The sequence below is a fragment of the Muntiacus reevesi genome, chromosome 11, assembly GCF_963930625.1.
Source record: "Muntiacus reevesi chromosome 11, mMunRee1.1, whole genome shotgun sequence".
NCBI lineage: Eukaryota > Metazoa > Chordata > Mammalia > Artiodactyla > Cervidae > Muntiacus > Muntiacus reevesi.
Window position 1 is genome coordinate 51307402 of NC_089259.1, and position 27864 is coordinate 51335265.

The following is a 27864-nucleotide window of genomic DNA, read 5'->3' on the forward strand; positions in this document are numbered from 1 at the left end:
GTAACATGATATTTTTAAAGGTTAGGTGAATTTCAACTGTGAAACAAGTGAAGCCTAGTCTAGATTTTCAGTTATTTTCACCATCTCCTTTGTGATTCCTGGTCTTTTAAATTTTTTCACCTGTACTTAAAGGCCATGCCTGACTAATTGAGAGTAAGAACTGAGTAATCCTAGAATTTTGGGTCTCTGCTTAATGAAAGCTATTACACTATTTTTCTTTAGCTTTTTGGTCAATGTCATATTTTAGGTGTGGACAGTGCCTGTTTTCTGTGGAGGGTATGTTCTTCAGTAGGTCACTTTATGACTGTTTTTATAGATCTGAGTAACATCAGTTATAACAGGTGACATTTGTATATAATGCTTCACTTTTTACAGAGTCCTCTTGAATACTGTTCTATTTTATCCCATAATAGCAAGTAATAGTGTTGCTGGGTCAGCTTCATAGATAAGAAAGGAGAACTTCATAGGACTTAAGTGATGTGCTTCAGGTTACACAACTTCCAAGAAGGAGGGCTAGGATTGGAACTCCGCAAACTTCACATTCTGTGGTTGAGAACCAACCTCTGCCTTAAAGGGGAGAAGAAAAGGAAGTAAAGTTGACAAGTGAAAATTAAAGATGCTTCTTCCCAACTTTTACCTGTTACTGGCATAGGTATTTTTTCTATCTTGGGTGTTAAAACTTTTTAAAAACTTCCATATATTTTTTTTAAATTGGAGAATAATTGCTTTACAGTGTTACATATCTAGTTTTAAGGTAAAGGATCTCTTTACCTTAGATAATATATGCCAGTGTTCCAGGTTTTTAAATAAATATTTATTTACCTTATTTTTGACTTTGCCGAATCTTCGTTGCTACGTGGGGGTTTTGTCTAGTTGCAGTGAGCAGGGGCCACTGTTCCGTGCTGGGTGTGGGCTCCTCGTCGTTGTGTCCCCTCTCGTTGCAGAGATCAGGCCCTAGGGTGCTGGGACTTCAGGAGTTGTGGTACCCAGGCTTAGTTGGCCCGAGGCATGTCGGGTCTTTCTGGACCAGGGATTGAGCTTGTGTCCTCTGCAGAGCAAAGTGGATTCTTTTTTTTTTTTTTTTTAGCAAAGTGGGTTCCTAACCACTAGGCCACCAGGGAAGCCACCATTGTTTCAGTTTTAAAAGTTCATAATATTAATGTTATTGCCTTAAACTTCATAATCATTGTTTTTACTGAAATTCTGCTTCTACTTTCATCTTCAGAACTAAAGAAATCTCTTTACTTGACTGTGTGCAGTGTTTTTACATCCTAATAATAAGTCTTTTCTAAGAATTTGTGACTCTTGTGCCTTTTGTTGGATAACATTCAGTATTACGCTGCTGCTCACCACTTCCTGTTATTAAGTTAAAAATTGCCTAATTCCAGACCCTTAGCTCTTAGTGATATCATTATAAATACTTATTTTTGAAACCTATAGACATTAAAATGCAATAGGAAAATTTTTGCTGGAGTGTAGTGTGTTTTCATGTTGAAAATGCAAGAAAGTCTGATAAAGATAGGTAAGTTATAAACAATATAGAAAGTGTGAAAATGCTGTCATTATAATAGAAGAAATCACAGAAGTAGTGTAAAACACTGTGGTATGTACTACTTTTAGAATCTACGTGTTATTTACGCCAGTAATTCTAGCACATCTTAGTCGACTGATTGACCTATGTGTATGATTTTACTTATACGAAGTTGGCAATAAATGTTGCAGCTTTAAAAAAAATATTTTATTGTAATGTACTTCTGGAGATCATATTTCAAAAATAGCTTAAAAATTAGGGAGGGAGAACTCTTCCAAAAAAAGAAAACCTAAAGAGCTAGGTAGATGCAGGGAAAATGCGAGAAGGGATAAGAGTGAAAAAGAGTTAAAAAGCATCAATCTTTTAGCCAAGAGAAATACTGAGTTTGCTTAGGAGTTGCTAAAATTGACCCATGTCAAAAAATTAACGTCATATATTTGCAGAACAAAGTCTTTGGGGTCCAGAAATTCCTGGGTTCTGCCACTTCTTGATTATGTGACCCTGGCAAATCACCTAAGTTTTCTGAACCTCAGAGTTGCTGAGGTTAATGTATTTAGAAGTGGTATAGGAGGTGGCTAGTGCTATTTCAATGGTTTTTTTTTTTTTCTTTTTTTAACTATTATTCCTGCTGTTTTTCCTTTTTTTGACTGTGAGATTATGGGCAGATAAATTCTCTGAGCACAGCAAGTGGGCACAGAGAGCATGTTCACATATGGTGAGTTTCTTACCTCATTTGTGTTGCACACATTTTCAAAGTCTCCTTCTTGATGCTCTTGTTTTGTGTATCAGTCTCTGGATGATATTTATCAGTCTTTTCTCAATAAATACAGGACTCCAAGAATATGATGTAGTAATAATTTATATGTTATCAGCTTATAACGTAGGACTACAGATAGCAGTGATCATCCTCAGTGGCATTCTGTAACTTGTTAAATTGTATTATGGCTATAAAAATGTCATTAGTTTGTTTTAATAGTTACCTTTTTTTTTTAAACCCTTTCCTTCAGATACAGAAGTTTACAGTGAGTTTTATCCTGTGCCGCCTCCTTACAGTGTTGCTACCTCTCTTCCCACGTATGATGAAGCTGAGAAGGCCAAAGCTGCTGCGATGGCAGCTGCAGCAGCAGAAACATCTCAAAGAGTAAGACAGTGTTATCGTTTCCTTTGAGAATAATATCTAAGATAGTTCTCTTTACATGCATTTTTTATTTTTATTTTTCGTATTTTCTGTACTGCTGCTCATTTGTGTCATTGTGTTTTGGCACTCTCTGAGTGAAATACACGTTCTGCATTCCTTGACCTCCCTCATTTCTGTTTCTCTTGGTCTTTTCCTGCACCCTGTCTCAGATTGTGGTCATCTGGTGTTCTCGTTACCAATAATGTATCATTTTCTAAACTTGATTTCAGGCATCTCATGCACTAAGACTCATCCCTCCCACCCTTCCCTCTGCCATCCCTCTGACTTCCTCATTCAAGTTACCCCCACCCGGTTGACCTCTTCACTGTTAACGAAGTGTCTTTAGTGTCTTTACTTCCTTTCTTATGTAGTTTAGATTCTGTGGTCCATAACTATAATTATAAATCATTATTTTCTGTTCATTCAGCCAGTCCAGTGGCTCTATGAGTGAACTCAGAGTAGGTTAAAGCACTCACAGGCAAGTCTGGATCTGTCTCTTGTGGACTTGCTGTTCCTTTCTCCTGGGTCCTGGTGTGCACAAGATTCTGTTTGTGCCCTCTAAGAGTCTGTTTCCCCAGTCCTGTGTAAGTTCTGGCAGCTGTATGGTGGGTTAATGGCAGCCTCCTCCAAGAGGACTTAGCCATGCCCAGGTCTGCTGCACCCAGAGCCCCTGTCCCTGCGGCAGGCCACTGCTGACCCGAACCTCTGCAGGAGACGCTCAGACCCTCAAAGGCAGGTCTGCCTCAGGCTCTGTGGGGTTGTCTGCTGAGCACAAGGTTTTGTTTGAGCCCTCCGAGCGTTTCTGGCAGGTATGGGGTTTGATTCTAAATGTGATTTTGCCCCTTCTACCATCTTGCTGGGGTTTCTCCTTACCCTTTGACATGGGGTATCTCTTTTTGGTGTCTCAGGAGGCCTTACAAATGGTTGCCTAAGGAGGCCTTACAAATAGCTCAGAAAAGAAGAGAAGCTAAAGACAAAGGAGAAAAGGAAATATATACCCATTTGAATGCAGCGTTCCAAAGAATAGCAAGGAGAAATAAGAAAGCCTTCCTTGGCAATCAATGCAAAGAAATAGAGGAAAACAACAGAAAGGGAAAGACCAGAGATCTCTTCAAGAAAATTAGAGATACGAAGGGGATATTTCAGGCAAAGATGGGCACAATGAAGGACAGAAATTTGATGGACCTAACCAAAGCAGAAATATTAAGAAGAGGTGGCAAGAATACACAGAAGAACTATACAAAAAAGGTCTTCATGATCCAGATAACCACAATGGTGTGATAACTCACCTAGAGCCAGACAAGTCAAAGTGGGCCTCAGGAAGCATCACTATGAACAAAGCTAATGGAGGTGATGGAATTCCAGTTGAGCTATTTCAAATCCTAAAAGATGATGCTGTGAAAGTGCTGCGCTCGATATGCCAGCAAATTTGGAGAACTCAGCAGTGTCCACAGGACTGGAAAAGGTCAGTTTTCATTCCAATCCCAAAGAAAGGCAATGCCAAAGAATGTTCAAACTACTGCACAATTGCACTCATCTCACACGCTAGCAAAGTAATGCTCAAAATTCTCAAAGCCAGACTTCAAGAGTACATGAACTGTGAACTTGCAGATGTTCATACTGGATTTAGAAAAGGCAGAGGAACGAGAGATCAAATTGCCAACATCCGTTGGATCATAGAAAAAACAAGAGAGTTCCAGAAAAACATCTACTTCTGCTTTATTGACAATGCCAATGTCTTTGACTGTGTGGATCACAACAGACTGTGGAAAATTCTTCAAGAGATGAGAATACCAGATCACTTGACCTGCCTCCTGAGAAATGTGTATGCAGGTCAAGAAGCAACAGTGAGAACTGGACATGGAACAACAAACTGGTTCCAAATCAGGAAAGGAGTATGTCAAGTCTGTATGTTGTCACCCTGCTTATTTAACTTATATGCAGACTACATCATGAGAAATGTCTGGCTTGATGAAGCACAAGCTGGAATTAAGATTTCTGGGAGAAATATCAATAACCTCAGATATGCAGATGACACCACCCTTATGGCAGAAGATCAATAAGAAGTAAAGAGCCTCTTGATGAAAGAGAAAGAGGAGAGTGAAGAAGTTGGCTTAAAACTCAACATTCAGAAAATTAAGATCATGGCATCCGGTCCCATTACTTCATGGCAAATAGATGGGGAAACAATGGAAACAGAGGCTTTATTTTTTTGGGCTCCAAAATCACTGCAGATGGTGACTGCAGCCATGAAATTAAAAGACTACTTGCTCCCTGGAAGAAAAGCTATGATAAACCTAGACAGCATATTAAAGAACAGAGATATCACTTTGCTGACAAAAGTCTGTTTAGTCAAAGCTATGGTTTTTCCGGTAGTCATTTATGGATGTGAGAGTTGGACCATAAAGAAAGCTGAGGGCCGAAGAATTGATGCTTTCAAACTGTGGTGCTAGAGAAGATGCTTGAGAGTCCCTTGGACAGCAAGGAGATCCAACCAGTCAATCCTAAAGGAGATCAGTCCTGAATATTTATTGGAAGGACTGATGCTAAAGCTGAAACTACAGTACTTTGGCTACCTGATGTGAAGAACTGACTCATTTGAAAAGACCTTGATGCTGGGAAAGATTGAAGACAGGAGGAGGAGGGGACGATAGAGGATGAGATGGTTGGATGGCATTACCGACTCAGTGGACATGAGTTTGAGTACGCTCCGGGAGTTGGTGATGGACCAGGGAAGCTTGGTGTGCTGCAGTCCATGGGGTCGAAAAGAGTTAGACACAACTTAGCAATTGAACTGAATTGAACTGAACTGAGGTTAAAACACAAAGAAAGAATTTACCAGGCCTACAAACTTAGGTTTATCAATTCACTTCTTTTTTTTTTTCTGTCCTTTGAATACATGCCACCCCAGAATTTGGGAATGATGGTCAAAGGTTCCACCACCCCTTCTCCCCCGTCTTCCCTGTCTTAGTAATCGAGTCAGTGATAGCTATTTTCCTGTTCTGGTAAAGGAGTGGCTATCTCGGTAATAGGGAGTGAGATGTATGTATGCTGTTATTCTTCAGTCATGTGAAAAGCGGGGAATTACTTACATTTTACCATGCCTGCAAGCAGGACTAGAGTTTGTTACCTTTTTTTCTTGCCTTAGACTTTAGAGGTGTCATTTCAAATTTTTGATTCATCCCCATTTTGTTTAGGAAAAGAACACAAAATATCGTGTCATGGAGGAAAGCTTGAATGAGGTGAGGGGGCCAAGGTGGGGAGGAACGTGTTTGTGTATATTCTCACCCTGCCACCAGCCAGGCCAGCTCCCAATGAGTAGATTGTCTGATGGTTGAGTGGTTGGGTTTCTTTCATCAGCCAAAACCATCTCCACACCTTCTCCCACTCCCATCCTCCAGCACACACAAAGTTAACATCATCATAAGTAGTTTTGGACACATAAGTAAAGATAGTAAACCACAAATTTATTATTGATGCATTTTCCATCTGAGAGTTAAGTAAGTTTTTGTTAAGACCATGGCATAAATATAGCTCAGTCAGTAAGGATTTTTGATGTTGGGAGGAGAGAATTATAGAGCAGGAGGACAGATCTGTAAGGTGTGGAGTTTTTATCAGGCATGTGTGTTTATGTACATGTTTGTATATACATGCACACACTCTCTTGGTGACGTGGGACAGTGGCTCCTTTTCTCAGGGATTGTCTCCCTGTGGACTTTGGGAATGGTAAAGGTCTTTAGGGCTTTGCTGGTGGCTCAGATGGTAAAGAATCTGCCTGCAGTGCAGGAAACCCAGGTTCGATCTCTGGGTCGGGAAGATCCCCTAGAGAAAGGAATGGGTACCCACTCCAGTAAAGGATGTTAAGGACCTAATGTCTTCTGTTGCCCTAACTTCCAGTCTATTGGATCAAAACTAAAGAGAAAGGAGGAATCATTAAGTCTTCTTCTCTGTGTCTTGAGATAGAAGTGATTTTACCTTTTGGAGAGAAAACTGAAGTGTTACTGTTAGAACCCCTCACTGTCATCATTTCCAGTGTCTTGTTTTAGAAAGTAATGTGATTCTCTGCCTGAATTGGAATATGCCCATAAAGAAAAGTTTTCTGTTTTTACTTGTTTCTGAGACCATTTTAACTCTAGCTTATGAAGATTGTGGAAAATTTTATGGAAAGTAGAAACAGAGTTGTGCAAGGAAACTAACTGACCCTTATAAAAAATCTTTCAAATTTGTCTGTTTCTATCCCCCTGCTCCAGCACCCTCTTTCTGCAGATTATCATCGAGTATGAGTTTCTATACTTGATTCAGATAAAAAACTGGTCTGATTAGCACTTGAGTACTTTCAGTTGTAAATAAATCTCAACTGGATTAACTGAAAATTTATTTCTTAAACCCAGTTTCATTGGGGGAATATAGGTAGTCAGGACACTTGGAAACAATACTTTTTCCTACTGTTTCTTATTTTTATTGTGTAGGGTTGCAGGTATGATTATGTGATGACTCAGTAGATTTACTGAAATGCATTACCCATTTTTAATATTTCTATGAAAAATAGAAAGACCTTAAAGAGCCTCTTGATGAAAGTGAAAGAGGAGAGTGAAACAGTTGGCTTAAAGCTCAACATTCAGAAAACTAGATCATGGCATCCAATTCATCACTTCATGGCAAATAGATGGGGAAACAGTGGAAAAAGTGGCTGACTTTATTTTTCTGGGCTCCAAAATCACTGCAGATGGTGATTGCAGCCATGAAATTAAAAGATGCTTACTCCTTGGAAGGAGAGTTATGACCAACCTAGACAGCATATTAAAAAGCAGAGACATTACTTTGTCAACAAAGGTCCGTCTAGTCAAGGCTATAGTTTTTCCAGTAGTCATGTACGGATATGAGAGCTGGACTATAAAGAAAGTTGAGCACTGAAGAATTGATGCTTTTGAACTGTGGTGTTGGAGAAGATTCTTGAGAGTCTCTTGGACTGCAAGGAGATCCAACCAGTCCATCCTAAAGGAGATCAGTCCTGGGTGTTGATTAGAAGGACTGATGTTGAAGCTGAAACTCCAATACTTTGGCCACCTGATGCGAAGAGTTGACTCATTTGAAAAGACCCTGATGCTGGGAAAGATAGAGGGCAGGAGGAGAAGGGGGAGACAGAGGATGAGATGGTTAGATGGCATCACCGACTCAATGGACATGGGTTTGGGTGGATTCCGGGAGTTTGTGATGGACTGGGAGACCTGGTGTGCTGCGGTTCATGGGGTTCCAAAGAGTTGGACATGACTGAACGACTGAACTGAACTGAACTGAACTGATGAAAAATATTTGAATTTCACATAATTCACTTAATAAAACTTTTAAACATGGCTTGCCACTTTGTCTCATCTTATAAGCATCTAGTGGATAGGATTCATTTTTTTGTACATTGTTTAAAATTGTATGTGAGTACAATTTTGACACAAAAGCTAGCACTTGATAAATTATGCACAACCCCAAGATGATTTCTAATACCTAGCTATTACCTAGCACATCCTTGGTGTTTAATAAATAACAGTTAATTAAGTTAATGAATGCTTTTTTAAAAATAGCCAGTGTGGGACATTAGAAAGAAAAATTACTATTGTTGTCCTAAGACAGCTGTTTGTTTTAAATTTTTTCTTAATTTTAGGGCTTCTAAGAAGGTCAATGTTTAATGTAATTGAAATTATTGTGTAGCTACCATGTTTTATTTTTTTAACCATTTTATGTATTTTCTGTTACATTAGTGGTTGAGTGAGATTCCATGGAATCAATATACTCTTAATATAGGGGCCATTCCTCTCTAGTGAACAGTTAGAATCTTTTCAACAGTGTGTTTTCCAGTGTTAATGTTGCAAAGGACATCTTTGTGTATATGTCACCTATCTTTGTAAAAATGATGTCCCTCTGATAAAATCTCTTGGACTGCTGTTTCTGAAGAATATGAAATATTTATATGCTTGCCATTATATTGACAGTGTTTTTTTGAGCTCCTACTATGCTTTAGCGTTTATTTCTTAAATTAGCTTAAAATGATACAAAAATTTATTAATATGTATTTAATCATTGCTAGTGATTACACTGACCATCAGAAGGTTGCCTTGGATGTATGATTGCAGAGTTTAAGGGATCTTTTTGCCTAAATAATGCGTAGTATGGTTTTGAAAATCTTTTTCCTTCAGGAAAACAACATAATGTAGTGAGACAGCCATGCTTGTGTGGAAAGAACATTGGTATCCTGGGTTCACGTCCTGCCTTGCCCTAGCTAATTATGTGATCTTGGGCAGGGCACTTAGCTTCTCTGAGCTCTGTCTGTACCAACACAAAGTTGAAACAAAACACCCAGGAGAGAGTACATGCATGTAACATGGAGATAATATATTTGTAGATCAGGTCATGTCATTTATTTGTTAAAAATTCTGTAAGACCTCCTAGTTCACTCAGTAAAACTCAGGGTCCTTTTGTGGACTCTCGGACATTTCTTCCTGTTTGCTTTCAGTGGTTTCAACCATGTCAGCTTCCTTGCTATTTCTGTAACATGCCAGGTCTGATTCTATCTTAGGACCTTGGCACTGGCTTGTCCCTCTGCCTGAAACACTCTTCTATGAGATATCTGTATAGCCACCATACCTACCTCTCCTTTAAGTCTTTGCTCAGTGTTGCCTTAATGAGGGGCCTGTGCAACCTCCATCTTTAAAACAGTAACCCTTACTTAACATTCTAAACATCCTTTCCCTTTTTTTTGGTAGGACATTTACACCGTTTAATAATTTTATAAGTAACTTATTTATTATATCTTTATTTGTTGTCTGGTTCCCGTCACTGGGATTTAGGCTTCAGAAAGACAGACATCTTGATTTTACGTACGTTCATGTATCCCAAGTACCAGGAAGTGAAGTCTTATGTAGAAAGGGTGTTCTGTCAACAAAAATATTCAATGTTTGTTGAATATTAGAGGCAATTAGTGATAACAGACTTTATGTACTTTCAGAGAACTTTCTCAGCATTTATAAGCAACTACATTAATATGTTTGTATAATTTTTGTACACAAAAGCATTGTACTGTACAAATGACTTTCACTTAATATATTTTGGAAATTGTCATTTATTTTTAAATATTTGCTGTTTGAATTTAATTGCTTTTGATATACAATAATTTATTTCATTGGTCTCAGAATTATCAGTGGTCTGAGATTTTACCCTACTTGCAAACTGCCTGATTGGTTTGTCACAGTTTTGTGGATTCTCACAGAAGACATCAGACAAAAACTTTATTATTCACAGCAACAGTAATAGTGGTCAGAGTATTTTCATTTGCTCATGCCAGTTTCAAGCCCCACAGGGCAGCTCAAACAAGGCCAAGCGATGCCTCTACTTGCAATGCGAAACCCTGAGTTTAGGTGAACCCAATTTTTTCTAATGGTCAATAAGCACACCTACATCCCTGCTCTGGTGAAAGTCAGTCAGTCATGTCTGACTCTTTGTGACCCCATGGACTGTATAGTCCAGGAATTCTCCAGGACAGAATACTGGAGTGGGTAGCGTTTCCCTTCTCCAGGGGATCTTCCCTACCCAGGGATCGAACCCATGTCTCCTGCATTGCAGGTGAATTCTTTACCCATAGAGCCACCAGGGAAGCCAAGAATACAGGAGTGGGTAGCCCATCCCTTCTCCAGGGGATCTTTCAGACTCTGGAATCGAACCGGGGTCTCCTGCATTGCATACAGATTCTTTACCAACCGAGCTATCAGGGAGCCCTCCTCTGGAGGGAGATGCTGCTTGTCTCTCTCAAAGCTGTATACTGTATAAACATCCTTGAAAAGATAATAGACAGGCAGTGCCTCTACCTGGAAGATGTAGAAACACCAAAGACTCACAGATAGTTGTCTCCTGATGGTAGCCCACTACTGATGGGCATTTATTTTGTATCTAATTTTTTATCCTTATTAACATTGCTGCAGTGAATTGTCTTTACAACATCTTTTCTTACAAGTGATTTTCAAGAGCTGGAGTTACTGTGTCAAAGGATGTATACATTTTAATTTTTGATAAACATTGCCAGATTGCCAACCATGAAGTTTGTATCAGAGTTCACTGTTGATTATGAAAAATTCTTTCTCACTTTGACACTAAGGTAGCATTGTCACATCTTTCTTTTGTGATATCATTTTCATTAATACAGTGTTACTCAATGTTTATCTTTTTTGTGTTCTCTTTCAAAGTTACTCTTTTCAAGGGTGCCCATGAAAACTAATAATTACTGACATTTTTTGAGTACTTATTATGTGCCAGATGTTGTACTCATTATCTCATTTTGCTTATACACTACATTGAGGACATTAGACTTTATAATAAATTTTTATCTTTTCACTCAAGGTAATAAAGTTGTAATTAGGTTAGTGAAGTATTCTAATGGTGAATTTTTTACAGATTCAAGAGGAAGAGTGTCCACCAAGAGATGACTTCAGTGACGCAGACCAGCTCAGAGTGGGTAATGATGGGATCTTCATGCTGGCATTTTTCAGTAAGTAGTATTTCATTTCCAGACCTTTTTCTTTCAGGTGTTAGTTGTGTGTGTATTTAAAGCAGTGTAGACAGTGAAGAAAGACAAGTATTGTCAGTGTGTCTTACATTGTTTAAAATGTAAATTGCTCTTGATCTTGAACTAACTGTGATCTTATGTTATGATGCAAGACCTTGAATTTGTTCAACACCTACCAGGTAACTTTATATATCAGTTATTATGCTAGATGCTTACTGTATAGAGATACATATACGCATATTGACAGCTAGATATGTTTTTGTATGTGAAATCGTACATGTCCACTTGGAGCCATAGGAACATGTATAATGAAATGGTAAATTCTGTTTTTGGAGCAGAGAACATCCACTTGAGTGTCATTCAACAGGAGGTAGTCTGGGCAAATGGGACAGTGTGATTTGAGAAACAGAAATGTGAGTTTGTCCTATTTGTGGAGAATGGTGAATCACTAGAAGACCATAAACCTGAATAATAGTTATTTTAACATTTTGCAACATTCTTAATTTAGCATTGGACTTTATAGATTATGCTTTAAGAAGACTTTGTTATAGTCTTCATTATTTCAATTCCTATCTCAGGGATTGGCACATAGTACACTCAGTAAATAATAATATGACACTCAAGCTGTTTAAATTGCTAAAATAATTCTTAGAAACCCAGTATTCAAGTAAGTAAATTTATCAGTTTATGATAGGGTTAATTTCTGCCCTCAACTAGTTAAGTGATCAAGCTTCCATATTTTCTTTGATAGCATGCTGACTTAATGTATTTCAACTGTCTAGTTAATTTTGATAATAAAGCTGAGGAACGTTTTACTTAAAATACCACATTCAACTTTAATAATAGACAGTATAGAAAATACATACTTTCCGAGTTGAGTTACTTCTGAGTCTAAAAATTCAGTTATCTTTTCCTCCATTTTGAAATGGTTTCTTGCTTCTTTTCTTTCTTTCATTTCGTCTGCTGGAGAATAGAAGTATCAGAAGTGTGTGGGTGGATGTGCAGGCAGTTATATTTTCCTCTTCAGATTTTCTAAATTATATTCAGGTCGGCAATCAGATAATGTATATGCAATATTTATATCTCATGGTTTTAGTTACAGTTCGTCATTAGATATGTTAAGTATGGGGCTTCCCTGGTGGCTCAAAAGGTAAAGAATCTGCCTGCAGTGCAGGAGACCTGGGTTTGCTCCCTGGGTTGGGAAGTTCTCCTGGAAGGGAATGGCTACCTCACTCCAGTATTCTTGCCTGGAGAATTTCATGGACAGAGGAGCCTGGTGGACTACAGTCCATGGGGTTACAAAGAGTTGAACACAACTGAGTGATTAATGCACACATGTTTAGTATGATGAAAAGGAAATTCACACTTTGGCTACAAAATAATTCTTCTTTGTACTATTAGTCTAGTAAACCTTAATTTTTTTCTTAGTTCAACCGGTAACCCTTTATATTAATAACAGGCTTCCCACATATTTTCTTTACAAAAAGTAGTGTAAACATTAATTCCTTTCATGGTTGTCTTTTAAGAAATCTTAATTGGTAAAGGAAGAATTTAAATTTATTGTAGTTACTTGTAGTATAAATACCCATTTCTTAGAAATAAAAACATGTTATTTGATACCATCTAATTATTTGACTCGAGCTTAGTTATTATCTCTGCATTTCTGTATTTCACTTAACTGTGCTATCTTCTTCTCAATCTGTAGTTTTTAGATCTGAAAGCATTTAACTGATACACCGGTGTTGTAAATACACAGTAACCTAGGCACTTGGTTGGCCCTGTTTTTGGTCAGTGGTGGTATGTTAATTCAGACGAATATAAATGTTTACATTTAATGTGTTAATGTAAATTATCTGCCTATTATTGCATTTTTACTAAATTAAGTTTCTTCAATTTATATCTTTATGCTTCTATTAGAATAGGAATCTTTGTAGACAAATATTGCACTGATATTATAAGAGTAAGATTATATAAATTGTCACCTTCATTTCTTTGGATAAAGACTATTGGCCTGTGCTTCACATTTATTTGCTTTAGTAAGCATAGATTTATTTGTAGTCACTGCCATCTAGTGGCTGTCTCCAACTATCCAGTAGCTAGTTGAGCATGACTTAAAGACTAAACAGCAACAAGCTATTGTTTAGATTCTGTTCTGCTGTCTATTTCTAAGGTCTGGAAATAGATTTTCTTTAACATGGTTTATAATCTAAACATTTCAGATTATATAAGTTGTGCAAATAAAACTGTACTGATTTTCAGTAAGAATATTTCAATTTAAACCTTTTGTTGGTTTAATTTTACTTTCTCTGTTTTCACCATCCACAATTCAGTCTCTTACTACATGTAACCTTAAAATTTACACGTAAATTTGGTACAATAATTGCTTCCTCATGTTCAGAAAATGTAAAGAAAGAAATGTGTATATCCCCTGATGATGCTTTGCTTCTTGTAATCCTTTGAAGTGTCACCGCAAAATGTCTTATATATGCCTTATCTCCTTGTATCTGAGCCTACTTTTAACAGATTTTCTCTCAAAAGGAATGAAATAGAAGTCAGTTATATGTCCGTTAGTTAAAAGCTAGAAATTAAGGTTTGGTTCATTGGATAAGTGACATTCTGTGGAAATTACCTTGAACTCTAGTGCTTAAAAACATAATCGATTCTGCTTAGAAAACTTTTCTGAGGTTTATCCATGTGTGAGTTTTCACATCAGCATGCTATCATAATAATTAATCACTTGCATTATTTCCATTTTAGACTTGAGGGAATCATAGTTAAGGAGATGCTAGGTTATTTGTAAGTTGGGCTTCCCTGGTGGCTTAGATGGTAAACAGTCTGCCTGCAGTGCGGGAGACCCGGGTTCAACCACTGGGTCATGAAGATCCCCTGGAGAAGGAAATGGCAACCCGCTCCAGTATCCTTGCCTGGGAAATCCCATGGACGGAGGAGCCTGGCAGGCTGCAGCCCATGGGGTCGCAAAGAGTCTCACACGACTGCGCTACTTCACTTTCACTTTCAAGTAAGATTAGAAAGAATTAGAAAGATGTTTTGAAATGTGAATTCTGATTTGTAAGAATTTCTTCCAGTTCCATTCTGCATTCCCACCAACAGTGAATGAGTGTTCCTATTGCTCCGATCCTCATCAGCATTTGGTACTGAGAGTTTTAAAAATTTTGGAAATCTAATAGTTGTGTGGTGGTATCTAGTTGTGGTCTAATTTGCATTTCCCCAATGATTAGTGGTATTGAACATCTTTATTCAGTAAGTACTTTCAAGTGCCTACCATGGATGAGTCATATAAGTGACAGTTCTTAAAGAGCTTATCTGGGTAGGACACATTGATTGCCTTGTTAGGCATCAATGACTTAATTTCTTCATATAAAGCTAGGTTTTTATATAGCTTTGGGCTCACATATTGTAATTGCACCCAGAAAGGGGAGATTTCTAAGAGTTGTAACTGTACCTTAAGAAACTCATAATATTTGTGAAGTATTAAATTTTGTTGAATTTGTTCTGTTTATAAGGAAAATAATTTTTTGGTCATTTTGTTGCTTGTAGTTTAGTAGAAATGTCTGAAAATTAATACATTGTTAGCTTCATGTTTTTCTCAGTGTTGATAGTTTAAATAGAATTGCATGAGGATAAGAGAAATTTGCCTTTATGCAGTTCAGAATCAAGTATAGTGAAATTGATTATTCTTTGGGAATTTACTGTATTTGAAATGTGCATTTATATATAATGAGGATTTTTCTGTGATAAAATTAATAAGTGCTTAATGTTAGTATTATATTGGTGTTCATTCATTTGTAATATTCACTTGTTTGTTTTCAGAGCAAGTATCAAATTGTTTAAAATTTAAACATTAAAAAATAAATAAATAAAATTTAAACATTTTAAACTTTTCATTTTGAAATAATTTTAAATTTAGGAAGAAAAATGCAGAAACAGTACAGTTGGAATATAGCTTTCATCCAACTTTTCCAAGTGTTAACATACGTAACTTTAGTAATCAACATTGGGAAGTTAAATTAGCATCATGAAATAACACTGACTAGCTTGTAGACCTTTTTCAGATTTTCCCAGCTATGCCACGGATGTCTTTTTCTTGGTCTAGCATCTGTTTTGGGATTACACTTTGTATTAGCCTCTGTGTTTCCACCATCTGCCTCAATCCAGAACAGTTTTTTCAGTCTGTCTTTGTTTCGTAACAACTTTGATTCTTCTGTAGAGTCCTGGTCGGTTATTTTGTAGAATGTCTTTCAATTTGGATTTAGCTAATGTTTGCCTGTGATTAGATTCAGGTGGTACAGTCTGCCCTGTCCCCCCAAGAATATCACAGAAATGCTGTCTTTTCAGTGCATCATATCAGAAGGCAATGATCTGGATGTCTTTTTACTAGGTATCTTATTGCTGGGTATCTTATTCCTAGGTATCTTATTACTAGTGATGGTAACGCTCATCAAGTTAAGGTGGTGTCCGCCAGCTTTCTTCACTGTGGAGTTACTCTTTCCCCCTTTATTATTGATACCTATCTTGTGGCTGTTGAAAATTTAAAAGTGTAGCCATACTAGTTAATGGATAAACTATAGTATATAATATTGCTTTCTGATTACCCGACAAATTCTTTGGGTAGGTGGGAGGTATATGTATAAAATGATCAGTGTAAACAGGTGTAAAAGACTTGGTTGCAAAAAAAAAAGACGGGTGCTCCAGTCCTACCTACAAGTAAGTAAGGTAGTCTTACTTACCTTGTGACTTCGTGTGTGGAGCCTAACTGTTCTGACTCTTAATTTGTCCTTCTGTGAAAGGGAATTAATTCTGATCTTGTTCTTCTTAAAAGGCTAATGTAAGGATCAAATGAGTTAATACACATGAAATGCCATGAATTATGAGTGCTGTTAGTGAAGGTGGTGTTCGCCTTCCTCATCCTTAACTGAGACTTCACCTGTCAGTTCTAGTAAGTCATTTGATTGGCAGCCTTCTTTCAGATGCCATTCACCTGTCTAAACCTGCCTTATTTGCTCTTAGAAAAGGAAAAAAAGGACTGCAAGCGGAGAATTGTAATTGAAGCAACACTAAGTGTACTTTACCAAGCTTCCTGTGCTAATTTTCCTACTTCCCTGTTATTTACTCCCCCAAATCTTACTTTTCCACAGGAGTATAGCTTATATGAACCTGTTGCTTCTCTGGGTTCCATCTTGGGCCTTGCTGTGTTGGGAATAGGTGACCTCCACCTTTAAAAAAAAAAAATATTGATTTATTTTCCTGTGCTGGGTCTTAGTTGCAACATGCAGGATCTTCAGTTTTCACTGCTGTCTGTGGGATCTTTTCAGTTGTGGCATGTGGATTTTTAATTGTGGTATGTGGGATCTAGTTCCCTGATCAACCATCTGCAAGCCAGGAAGAGAACCCTCACCAGAAATGGAATTTTCTGACTCATTGATCTCAGACTTCTGACTGGGAGTGTGGAGTCTAAGCCACTTGACCCGCAGGAAAGTCCCTTCTCTACACCTTTTAAGCTTCCTTATTTTGTTCTAGCTCTCTAGTGGAACATGCGTGAATGAAGGTGGAGCTGAAAGAAAAGTATTCATGTCTTCCCTCTTAGGCATGTATTGATATCTGTTCACCTGTCTCTACTACACATTCTTTCTTTTATGGATTTGACACACCTAAGGTTTAGTGTATGTTTATTAAATCCTTTTCCTGACAATTCAGACATGCCTTAGCAGTACTCACGTTTTGGCACCAGGGACCAGTTTCATGGAAGACAATTTTTCCACAGACCAGGGAGGAGGGGGGATGGTTTTGGGTTGATTCATGTATGTGCATTGCATTTATTGTGTACTTTATTTCAACTGTTACATCAGCTCTACCTCAGATCATCAGGCATTAGATCCCAGAGGCTGGGGACCCGGTGAGGATCCAGAATGGAATGTCCTGCCCGTTCTGTACGTTAAAGACTTACCAGCTTTACTTTCTCTCTTATAGGCCAGAGGGCATAAAAAGTGAATCTGTCTGTGCTTCAGTCGTCACAGCTTCTCTGTTTAACTAGTGCATGTGTATGTGAAAGCAGTTAAAGGTGATTAAGTTACCTGTTTGTCTGTTCAGGCTGGCGTAACAAAAAGCACAGACTGGGTGGCTTAAACAATGAAAATTTATTTTCTCACGGTTCTGGAAGCTAGAAGTCTGAGATTAGAGAGCCAGAAAATGTGGTTTCTGGTGAGGGTTCTCCTCCTGGCTTGCAGATGGCTGTCTTCTTGCCGTGTCCTCACATGGCCCCTTCTCTGCATGTGCACAGAGAACTCCGGCCGCCTCTGCCTCTTCCTCTAGGGACACCAGTCCTGTTGTATTCCGGCCTTACCCTTATAACCTCAGGTACTCGTAACTCCCTCCCTGAAGGCCCTGTCTCTACGTAAGTCACACTGGGGGGTTAGTACTTTCATCTACAAGTTTCGAGGAGGGTGCAGTTCAGTCAATAACAAATTGTATCACATGAGCACAGTTTATAGGAATTCATACCACTGGTGGAGACCATAAAGAAAACCTCATTAAGTACTTTCACGTCCGTTTGAATCTTGTTCCTCTTTGGGGCACAATGATATGTCTAGTAGATAGTGGTAGGTCTGATTTTGAAGAAACTGGATAGTGTTTAAATGCTTTTTTCCCCCAAAGCTAAACATATACATGCTCAATGGTAACAAAAAAAAATAACACTTTTGAAATATTTTGCTGTTTTGGATTTCTCTGTCAGTGCTTCCTGTTTTGACGTAAGAAGATACCTGTGATAGGAGATACTTACAAAATGATAGAATGTTCATAGCACACTGGGATGGGATGCTCAGGACTGGAGGTATCTATCCTCTGCCCCAGACCTCTTCTGCCTGCCCTAAGGGTTGAGGAGAGAAATACCTCAGCTTGTCATTAGCACGTATGTAGCAACCAGTTGGGAATCTCTGCTGCTGCTTGGTAATGTCAGTTCTTTAAATAGATGTAAAACTGGTTTTGTTATCTGCTTTCCCCACAGTTAACACAAATATTAGCCAGTTAGGTAGAGAGCTGCTATATGCAATAGATTATTCTAGAACAATGGAAGTGTTCTATCTCTGTTGTCCAGTATGGTAGCTAAAATTAGAGAATAAACAAGTTTTATATAGTGTAGCTTCCCTGGTGGCTCAGATGTTAAGAGTCTGCCTGCAGCGCAGGAGGCCCAGGTTTGATCCCTGGGTCGGGAGGATCCTCTGGAGGAGGGCATGGCAACCCACTCTAGTATTCTTACCTGGAGAATCCCTTGGACAGAGAAGCCTGGCGGACTACAGTCCATGGCATTGCAGAGTTGGACACCACTGAGCGACTTCCACACTTTCACGCACTTTATTTATAGTAGTGTCTCCTGAAGTATTTTTGGCAGGAAAGATGGAACCTACTCTGTAATGTGAAGAGATCATTTTGTATGTATAGGGATGGTGGCAGACATTGTTTAGCAACCACCATGTGCCAGGTGCTGTGCTAAGCTTTTTACATTCTTACTTAATCCTCTTATCAATCTTATGAAGTCGTTGCTTAAAGATCAAAGAACTGTGGCTCAACAGAAGTCAGCAGTGAGTCCAAGGTTGTACATCCAGTGAGTGAGTTGTGACTCAAACACAAGTCTCTTATTTCAAAATTCATTTTTCTGGCTATTGCATCACCATGTATTATAGCTTCTCATAAATGATTAAAAAGGCTGCATCTACAAAGCTTTAGGAAGGAAGAAATGATAGTAGTAGGGGCATTGCTTCAAAGAAATAGCCATTTCATTTGAACTTATCTTAAAGCATTTCCTCTATGTCTTTAGAATTTTGAAAAACCAGAAATTCTCTAGGTAATTTACTTTATTCTCCCTGGGGCTTAGTTGGAGATATTTAGGGTGAGAGGATGAGCTGTGAACAAGACTTACATTCAAGTTGGTCTTTAGTTTTATTATTATTATTGCTACTATTATGTGATATTGTTGATATCTTGAACATAAATATGGCACTCTGATTATATCTCAGGGACCTGGGTCCCAGGTCAGAATGGTTTATGCTACAGATAATAGAAAACCCTCACTCAGCTGTTGTAAATAGTTAGGAGACTGTCTCATAAAAGCAGAAGTCTCTGGATAAGCAGACCTCAGGCACAGACTGTGTCAGTGCTGTGGCTCTGCTTTGCTTTCTTCTTCACAAAAACAGCACACACACACACACACACACACACACACACACACACACACACACACACACACACACACACACACACACACGCATGTGCACACAAACCCACCAACCCACCCACCCACCATCTACCCATCCACCCCCCTGCCCCAATCCACCCCAGCAGACTTGGAATGATGGTTTAGTTCTCAGGCTGATAGCAGGATCATGGCAGCAGTTTCAGGTATGATTATTAAATGTGACATCCAGTGGAAGAAGAAGGGCCTTTTCTTTTTCTTCTTCTTCCTTTTTTTAAAGCTTTTATTATAGAAATTCTCAAACTGGATGAGAGTATATTAAACATCTCTGTAGGATTTCCTTGGTGGTCTAGTGGTTAAGACTCAGTCTTCCAGTGCAAGGGAGTGCAGGGTTTGATCCCTGGTTGGAGAACTAAGATCCCACATGCCTTAGGATGTGGCCAGAAATTTAAAATAAGCACACACAACATTGTAAATCAAGTCTGTTTCAATTTAAAAAATTAAACAAAGCATCTACATACCCATCGCCCAGCTTCAACAATGATCAGTTTAGATCTACTGTCATTGAGCCTAAATTCCATCTTTGCTCTCCTTGCTGTGTTTTTAAGAATGTTTTTCAGAAGTCCTATTTACAACATAAAATCACTGGCAGGGGATTTGGGCCTCCTATGTTTTTCCCAGACTACTCAGGACTCACCTTTGGGGGCTAAGTATGGGGTCCAGCCACCCCTTAAATACAGGATCTAAAGGTAGGTAGGTTCCGGGGAAGGGGAACCACAGGTTTTGTTAGGTAGGAGGAAGCTGTGAACAATATTTGCTCCTGGAACATTAGTATAATTTATTTATTATTAAAATACATAATTTATTCAGCTTATCTTTAATACTGCTTTTTTAAAAAGCCAATTTGGTTGGCTGGTGTCTTAGACTAGACTTTTTGGGTAGGATTGCTTGGCAGCCACATTGTGACTTAATTTTTAACTGGATTAAAATTACAATTTCACCTTTTGGGTTATAAGCTCTAAGGTATTGATTCTTGTTGACCAAACTGACAAGAAAGCAAGCTTCCCCATTTGTTAATGGATAGTAAACAACTCAGTACGTTTGAAAAAGGTAGACTGTGGTCTGTAAGGAAGACTTAGTACAGAGTTAAAGAGAACTGCTGTTTCCATTGAGCAGTGAAGTAGTATTTATATTCCATGAAGTAGTAGTGGTGTTAGTCACTCAGTCATGTCCTACTCTTTGAGACATGATGAACTGTAGCCTGCGAGCTTCTCTGTCGGTGGAATTCTAGGCAAGGATACTGGAGTGCTTTGCCATGCCTTTCTCCAAGGGATCTTCCCAACCCAGGGGTCAAACTCAGGTTTTCTGAATTAGGTCTCTGTTACTTTGTTTCCAGTGTGTGGTCTTTTAAAAGAACTATTTCTCTTGCTTCCAGTGGCATTTATCTTCAACTGGCTTGGATTTTGCTTATCCTTCTGCATCACCAACACCATTGCTGGGAGGTACGGTGCCATCTGTGGCTTCGGCCTGTCCTTGATCAAATGGATCCTCATTGTCAGGGTGAGTGTCCTGATAGCCTCTACCACTTTTATCGCTAAAATCAAAGCACGTGAAATTCCCTGTGTGATTTGTAAATATTCATTTTGTGTATTTTGTGTATATGAGTTCAGTTATTTTGAGACTTATTCTTAACTTCTATCCTTAATTATTATAGTGATCTCTGTGGTGAGAACATTTTCTGACTGCATTGTATGAGAGTTTGTTAGTATGTGGAAAGAACTTTGAGATCAGATAAATTTGAGTTTGAATTTCATCATCTTTATATCATTGTTCTGACTTTTAAGTTTTTAAATTGTTCAGAGTGTTAGTTTCTTCATGATAGATAATAGGCGCCTTTCAGTATTTCCGTGAACTGTGAACAGGACATATTCTGAGTACCTTGCCCAGTTACTGCACAAGTACATGGTCTCAGTGAATCCTGGCTGCCACTATTGTAATATATCGTAGGTCTGCCTGGACTTAGTTAAAATGTAAACATTTCCATTGGCTAGTGAAATTATCACGGATTTAAATATTTTCTTTTTCTTTTTGGTGACATTAAGAGGTAAAAAAGTGTTAGTTGCTCAGTTGTATCTGACTCTTTGAGACCCATGGACTGTAGCCCATGGGCTACCTCTGTCCATGGGATTCTCCAGGCAAGAATACTGGAGTGGGTTGTTATGCCCTTCTCTAGGGGATCTTCCCGACCTAGGGATCTTCCCAGGGATCAAACCTGGGTCTCCTGCATTGCAGGCGATTCTTTACCAACTGAGCCACTCGGGAGGCCCCCAAAAGTAAAAGTACACGCCTTTAAGGTAGTTATTAGAACTCATATTTTTTTCCTTTATGGGCTTCCCTTATAGTTCAGTTGGTAAAGAATCTGCCTACAATGCAGGAGACCCCGGTTCGATTCCTGGGTCGGGAAGAATCCGCTGGAGAAGGGATAGGCTACCCACTCCAGTCTTCTTGGACTTTCCTTGTGGCTCAGCTGGTAAAGAATGCGCCTTCAATGTGGGACACCTGGGTTCGACCCCTGTGTTCCATCTAAGCCTTTCTTCTCATTTTCCAGTTGTTTCTGGAAATCACCCTCTGTCTCCCTCATGTCATTTACAAAATGGTGTGTAGGGAGATAACAGTAACTTCTTTTTCTCCCATCTCAGCAAAAAAGAAAAAAATTTGTAACCATTGCACAGGCAGCACTACTGGTAGCATGATCTTCCTTTGCCTCTTGAAGGCCCCTTTGGCTCCTTTTTACAGGATTTTCCCCTGGTTTCCAGCTAGGAAAGTGGCTTTGTTAATTAGTTACTCATATTAAAAGTAACCCACACATTTAAATGCTATATACAATTAATAAAATATATACTTTCCACAAATCATGTATATTTAAACAATGACTTCTAATTGAATGAGTCAAGTCCTCCTGAAATTTTCAGTAGAACCACATACTAATATGTCAGCTTCAGTGCTTCAGACACTTCATTTACGCACCTGCATTATCAAATATCTTAAGAAAATCACCCATTACAAAAATAATAAAACTGAATTTTATGTGTTTTTTCATTATTTTTAAACTTATTTTATTACTTCCCAGGGTTTCAGTAATCTTGTCAGACCATGTCTCTGTTCAGACCAGATTATAGGCTGTGGTTATTAAACAGTCCCAGATTCTTGGTGGGACCTGCAGACTGGCTTCTTTTAAGGTGATTAAAACCTGACCATTGTAAGAACTGCCCCCAGGCTGTTCCTTGGTTTAATTTCATTTGAAAAATGTAAAGTCAGTTCTCACCACAAGCATAAATCTGTTAGGTGTTATGAGGCATGCAGAGATAAAGAGACAGTCCTTGCCCCTGCAGAAGTTACTAGTAGGAAAAACTCAAGAGTTGGAACTAGATAATCTAGTCCAACCCTGGTTATGTTAGTAATAGAATTAATGATTATTATTCAAATGGGATTTCTTGTCTGAGTCACAGAACGTGGAAAATGATTTGACTTTCTCAGTTTTCCTAAGGTTATTGAATTGCTAGTATCATTCTGGAACATAAAAAAGAAATCAATGCATTATATGCAGTGTTTGACTTTAGTATATGAAGCCCTAATTCTCTCATGCTGCTGCTGCTGCGTCGCTTCAATCGTGTCTGACTCTGTGCGACCCCATAGACGGCAGCCCACCAGACTCCGCCGTCCCTGGGATTCTCCAGGCAAGAACACTGGAGTAGGTTGCCACCTCCCTCTCCAATGCATGAAAGTGAAAAGTGAAAGGGAAGTCGTGTTCGACTCTTCGTGACCCCATGGACTGCAGCCCACCAGGCTCTTCCATCCATGGGATTTTCCAGGCAAGAGGACTGGAGTGGGGTGCCACAATTCTCTCATGGAACCCCAGATTGCGAAGGAGTTAAGATTGTCTCCTCATCAACTCCAGTCAGTGTGATGAGATGGGACCTTAAATTCAAAAACTTTGGAGTTTGTCAAAGTTTTGTAAGGAATTTAATAGCATGAAGTTTAATCCCTGGGACTGTTTAGTTTCCCTTTAAAACACCTTTACTGAGTTAAGGTTAATGTTATACCTGTAGTGTATATTGAGAATTGATGTAACAAAAGGATTTTGAGGAATCTTCTGTTTTAAAATAGTAGTTGCCATTCAGTGAGCGCTTACTGTGTTCCAGGTATGATTCATTGTAAACACCGAATAATCCTGTGTCATCAGTGATGCTGGAGACAGGCTAGCCATTTTATTGATGATGAAACAGAATAAAAAGTCTAATAGCTTGTTGAGTGTCCCACAGTTTGTGGATTAGAATCTAGCTTGACTTCCGTTCGTTCGGTGCCTGCTTTCCTAATTTTGTACTGCCTCTGTAACTTTGACTGAACTTTGACTTTTGTTACAATGCTCCAAGCAGTAAATTCTCCTTGAAGTTCAGTGCTGAGGGAAAGGTTTGTTCCTAAAAGCCTGGCATTTCCTTTTATTAGATAATAAGTAATTTATAAATCACATTGCTGCTTTTCTTTTTGTTTTTGAATTGCTGTGAGCCTCACATTTACTGTAAATATGTTTAGCCCAAGATTCTTTCCAGAGCTTTTAATGTTTTTATTATTTGTTTAAAATTGCATATATATTTTGTTAAAAGCTGACAATTCCTTTTAAAAGTAGACAGGAAGTAAGCAATAAAATACTGGTGTCATATTAACAAAATAAAATCATAATTATTTAAAAAATTTAAATCAGATAAATTCTTACTGTTGGTTAATTTATTTTCCAAAATTTGATTTCTTGCAGCCTGTGGTTGACTACTAAATATGAGTTATTAAAAACCCCAAACACAACTTGACTGAGCCCTCTGATTTTTTTAGTATTTTGAAACACATTTGAAAACTTACTGATGAGCCCCAAAGCTTATTAGTTTATTCTTTTTATATAGTGAGTTTTTCCCTTTGACTTCAAAATGAAGATAATTATATTCTTTACTTGGGAACAGATAAAGAACAGCTGCAGGTCGGTACTTCTGGTGAAGAATTACATTGTTCTTTTCTGGTTGCCTCTTTTTGGAGATATTATATATTAAATATATTTTAAGGTATCTAAGATTTAGAAAGGTAAAAATGTATGGTTTTAGTTCTTTATTCCTTTTCTTCTTATAATCTCTAAAACCTATATGAAAGCCTTTTGTTTCTTATTAATCATTTGATTAAAAAGTAATGCAGCTGTCCTACTTTATAAGCTGTATTTTCACAGTTTTCCTATTCTTCTTTCATTGTACATATTTTAAAGGTGTAGGAATACATGGGCTTTGTATCTATAATGGTACTTTGAAATCTCTATTCTTTGAAATTTCTCAGACTCAAAGCTGAGAACTTAGATCATGGTTCATGTATTATAAATACTTCCTGGGAAAATATTTTAAAAGCTTTAAGAAACATTTAGATACCCTTTAGTAGATGTGCTTTCCCACACAGTAACATTATTTTACAGTTTGTGTTTTTGTTGTTACCAAACCTGTAAGATTTTTTTTTTTAATCTTTTGTGGAAATTACCAATGAAAAGTTGGAAATAATTACTTACAAATTTGGAAATAGATACATCTGAGGACAAACGTGCATACATCTGAGGACAAACATGCTTTTAACAAACTCATTTTTGGTTAAATTCAGGTTGGAGACTGGTAGAAACAGAGTAGATAAACAGAAAAATGAGACAGATTTACAAAGAAAACTTGTAAAAAATAATGAATCATCATGTCCACAATCAAATCAAGGCAAAGATACCTGTGTTCAGTGTCATCAAACCCTGCCTTCCATCTGTCTGTTCACATTCTCATTTCACAGAGAATTTAAACACTGTCTACCACGGCCACTAGTAGGAACTGTTGAAATGCCACTTTAGGGTTCATTTAGCTGTTCTCAGCTCACTGTTGGGAAATGAATGCTGGAGCATCTAGTTTGAAAATAAAAAAGACTCTAATGAGTTGGGGGTCTTTATGTGCCTAGTATTCTTGGCAGTGATTAACAGTAGGGGGTGTGCAGAAGGTCAAAAGCTCTTCTTTTTAGAGGTCAGCAGAACATCCCCATCTGATAAGATTAAACTAATGTGGCTTTTGGTGTTAATATCTAAAGCAGCGGGTTGCTGTAGTGTGTTTGAGATGGTAGTTGAGGCTTTGAGAGATTATGAGAAAAGAACTGACATGTGAACTCTTTAATGAGAAAAATGTTGGATTTGGTTACATAGCACTTATCTTTCTTCCTTACAGGCAGTTTGAAACTGATTTTTATTTCTTAAATAATTTGCGTAAGTTTGTTTGCTGATAAAAAACTTCTCAAAGTTTTTTTTTCTCAGATAATTTTGTGTAATTTCTTTCTTTTCTCTTTCTTTTTGTGCTGTTTTATGTGCTGACGATTATTTGTATTAAATCATTCTGAAACTGAGGTTAATCTATGATTTTCAAATTTAGGTCCATAAATACAGTAAATATATTTATGTTTATTCCATAGTTTTCTGATTATTTTACTGGATATTTCAATGGACAATACTGGCTTTGGTGGATATTTCTTGTACTTGGTAAGTTTATTTTTAATGCATTTCAGTATGACTCATTTGCATTTAGTTTAACTTTGGTATTTCCTAAAATTGTAAGATGTAAGTATACTGTGTTATTTACATGAAAGAAAAATTTTCTGTTGAAAAATTCTCATATCCAAACACATGTCATCTTGGCTATCCAGATAGTTTTACATAACACTCTGGTTTCTGATTTAAAATTCAGAGCCTGTCAATTTAAAGAATCAGTGGTTGAATGGTAACTGAATACTGCTAAACTTGAAAATAGTAAGATGATTAACAAATAATTGCCTTCAGCATTTATTTTGGAAAATAGGCATGCGTGATTTTCTTTTAATTACTGTAGGAAATGTTGAGAGGAGGCTAGTTGGATATTCTACCTATTCTTTTATTTTTGGATCATTGAAACATTCTTTACACTTTTGAAGTGCACTCTGCATTAATCATTAATCAGTCAGGCGTAAGGGAAGGGTTCATGCTTAATGATCACAGTGCTTCTGTTGAGTTTTCTTCTTACCAGGCGTATCGTTTATTAATATTGATGAATTTTATGGATTTCCAATCTGTGTTTCCTTGTGTTTTCCTCTTTAGATGTATGATAATTAAGTTAATCTTAAAATCACATTATACTTGTAATCCACATTTCAAATTTATTTACCAAAATGAAAAATACGTGTTGTTTCTCTTTAGGTTTAAGAGTCCACATTTCCGTAGTAAATTACTTGTACTGGAAAACAGCACTTCAGTAGGTGGCAGTGTTCTCCTGGCGTTTTTATTTAGTCCTGCTGTTTTATCTGTAGGATTTTTCAGGAAACAAAATCTTAGTGGTCAGCAAAGGTCACTAAAGAGCCTAGATTCTTTCTCTGATAATTATAGTGAAATTATTTCAATTATTTATATATCTCTTGTGATTTTGTTGGGGAGTCTGATTGGACAAAAGTTTAACCAGTTTTTTTTGTCTTGTTAATTGTTTTCTGACTGATTCTGTGCTTGACGGAGTTTCTTACTCAAAAGTGAAAAAATTTATAATGTCTTTTAGGTGTTTAAGCACATTGAGTGAGATAGTTGCTTATAAATATTATTAGGGGATTGAAGAGTCTTATGAAGGCAACCGTGGAACACAGTAGAATGCAGGCACAGCCCCCGTTCCTCATCAGAGCCATAATCTAGCATTTAGGGGAATGTGAAAGCTTAATCCGTGATGGGAATGTTGCTGTCACATACCCAGAAGAATGTTGCGCACACCCCAGAACGCTGAGAAACCATTGCTGCTGCTTGATTGGTTTCTGGGTGGGAATTGGCTAATTTTGGAAAGTGCCTGAGCAGAGCAAAATAGGTCTTAGCAACAGCAGCTTCATAGACTACAGAAGGGATTTCACAAATAATTTTGGTTTACATTTTCCAGTAATACTTTTATGTTTGGATCACAATGTCATTATCTTTGAACAGCATCTGGAAGGGCATAAGGGAGGAATTCAGAGTGGGGGTCACACAGGGAAAAGAGGATATGGGAAGCAGATGGGATCAGATTTAGGTGAAATTTATACCACTTGTTTTAAGTCATTATTTGTGTCGCTCTTCTGTCTTCTGTCTCTAATTTATTGTAACCATGCTTCTTATTTTAGGGCTTCGATTATTGTCTTAGAATTGGGTTACAAATTTCATTTGAGACTTTGAATTTAAACTGACAGGCTTGTCCTCCTGGTGAGGAAAGTTCCCTAAATACGTATCATCTGCTTCTTGCCCCAACTCCACCTCACCCCCTCATTACCTGGTTAAAAATTTACTAGAGTTAATAAATATTTCCCTT

General features: G+C 37.8%; 1 protein-coding gene across 2 annotated transcripts in view; it reads left to right on the forward strand.

Moving 5' to 3' along the window:
* NDFIP2 (Nedd4 family interacting protein 2) overlaps positions 1-27864 on the forward strand; it is a 70904-nt gene that overhangs the window by 36731 nt on the left and 6309 nt on the right. For both annotated transcript variants that reach the window (XM_065902399.1, XM_065902398.1), the window contains exons 3-6: positions 2539-2672; positions 11145-11238; positions 20901-21025; positions 25988-26054. In XM_065902399.1, the coding sequence (XP_065758471.1) occupies positions 2539-2672; positions 11145-11238; positions 20901-21025; positions 25988-26054 (420 nt within the window). The remainder of the gene's footprint in view (positions 1-2538; positions 2673-11144; positions 11239-20900; positions 21026-25987; positions 26055-27864) is intronic.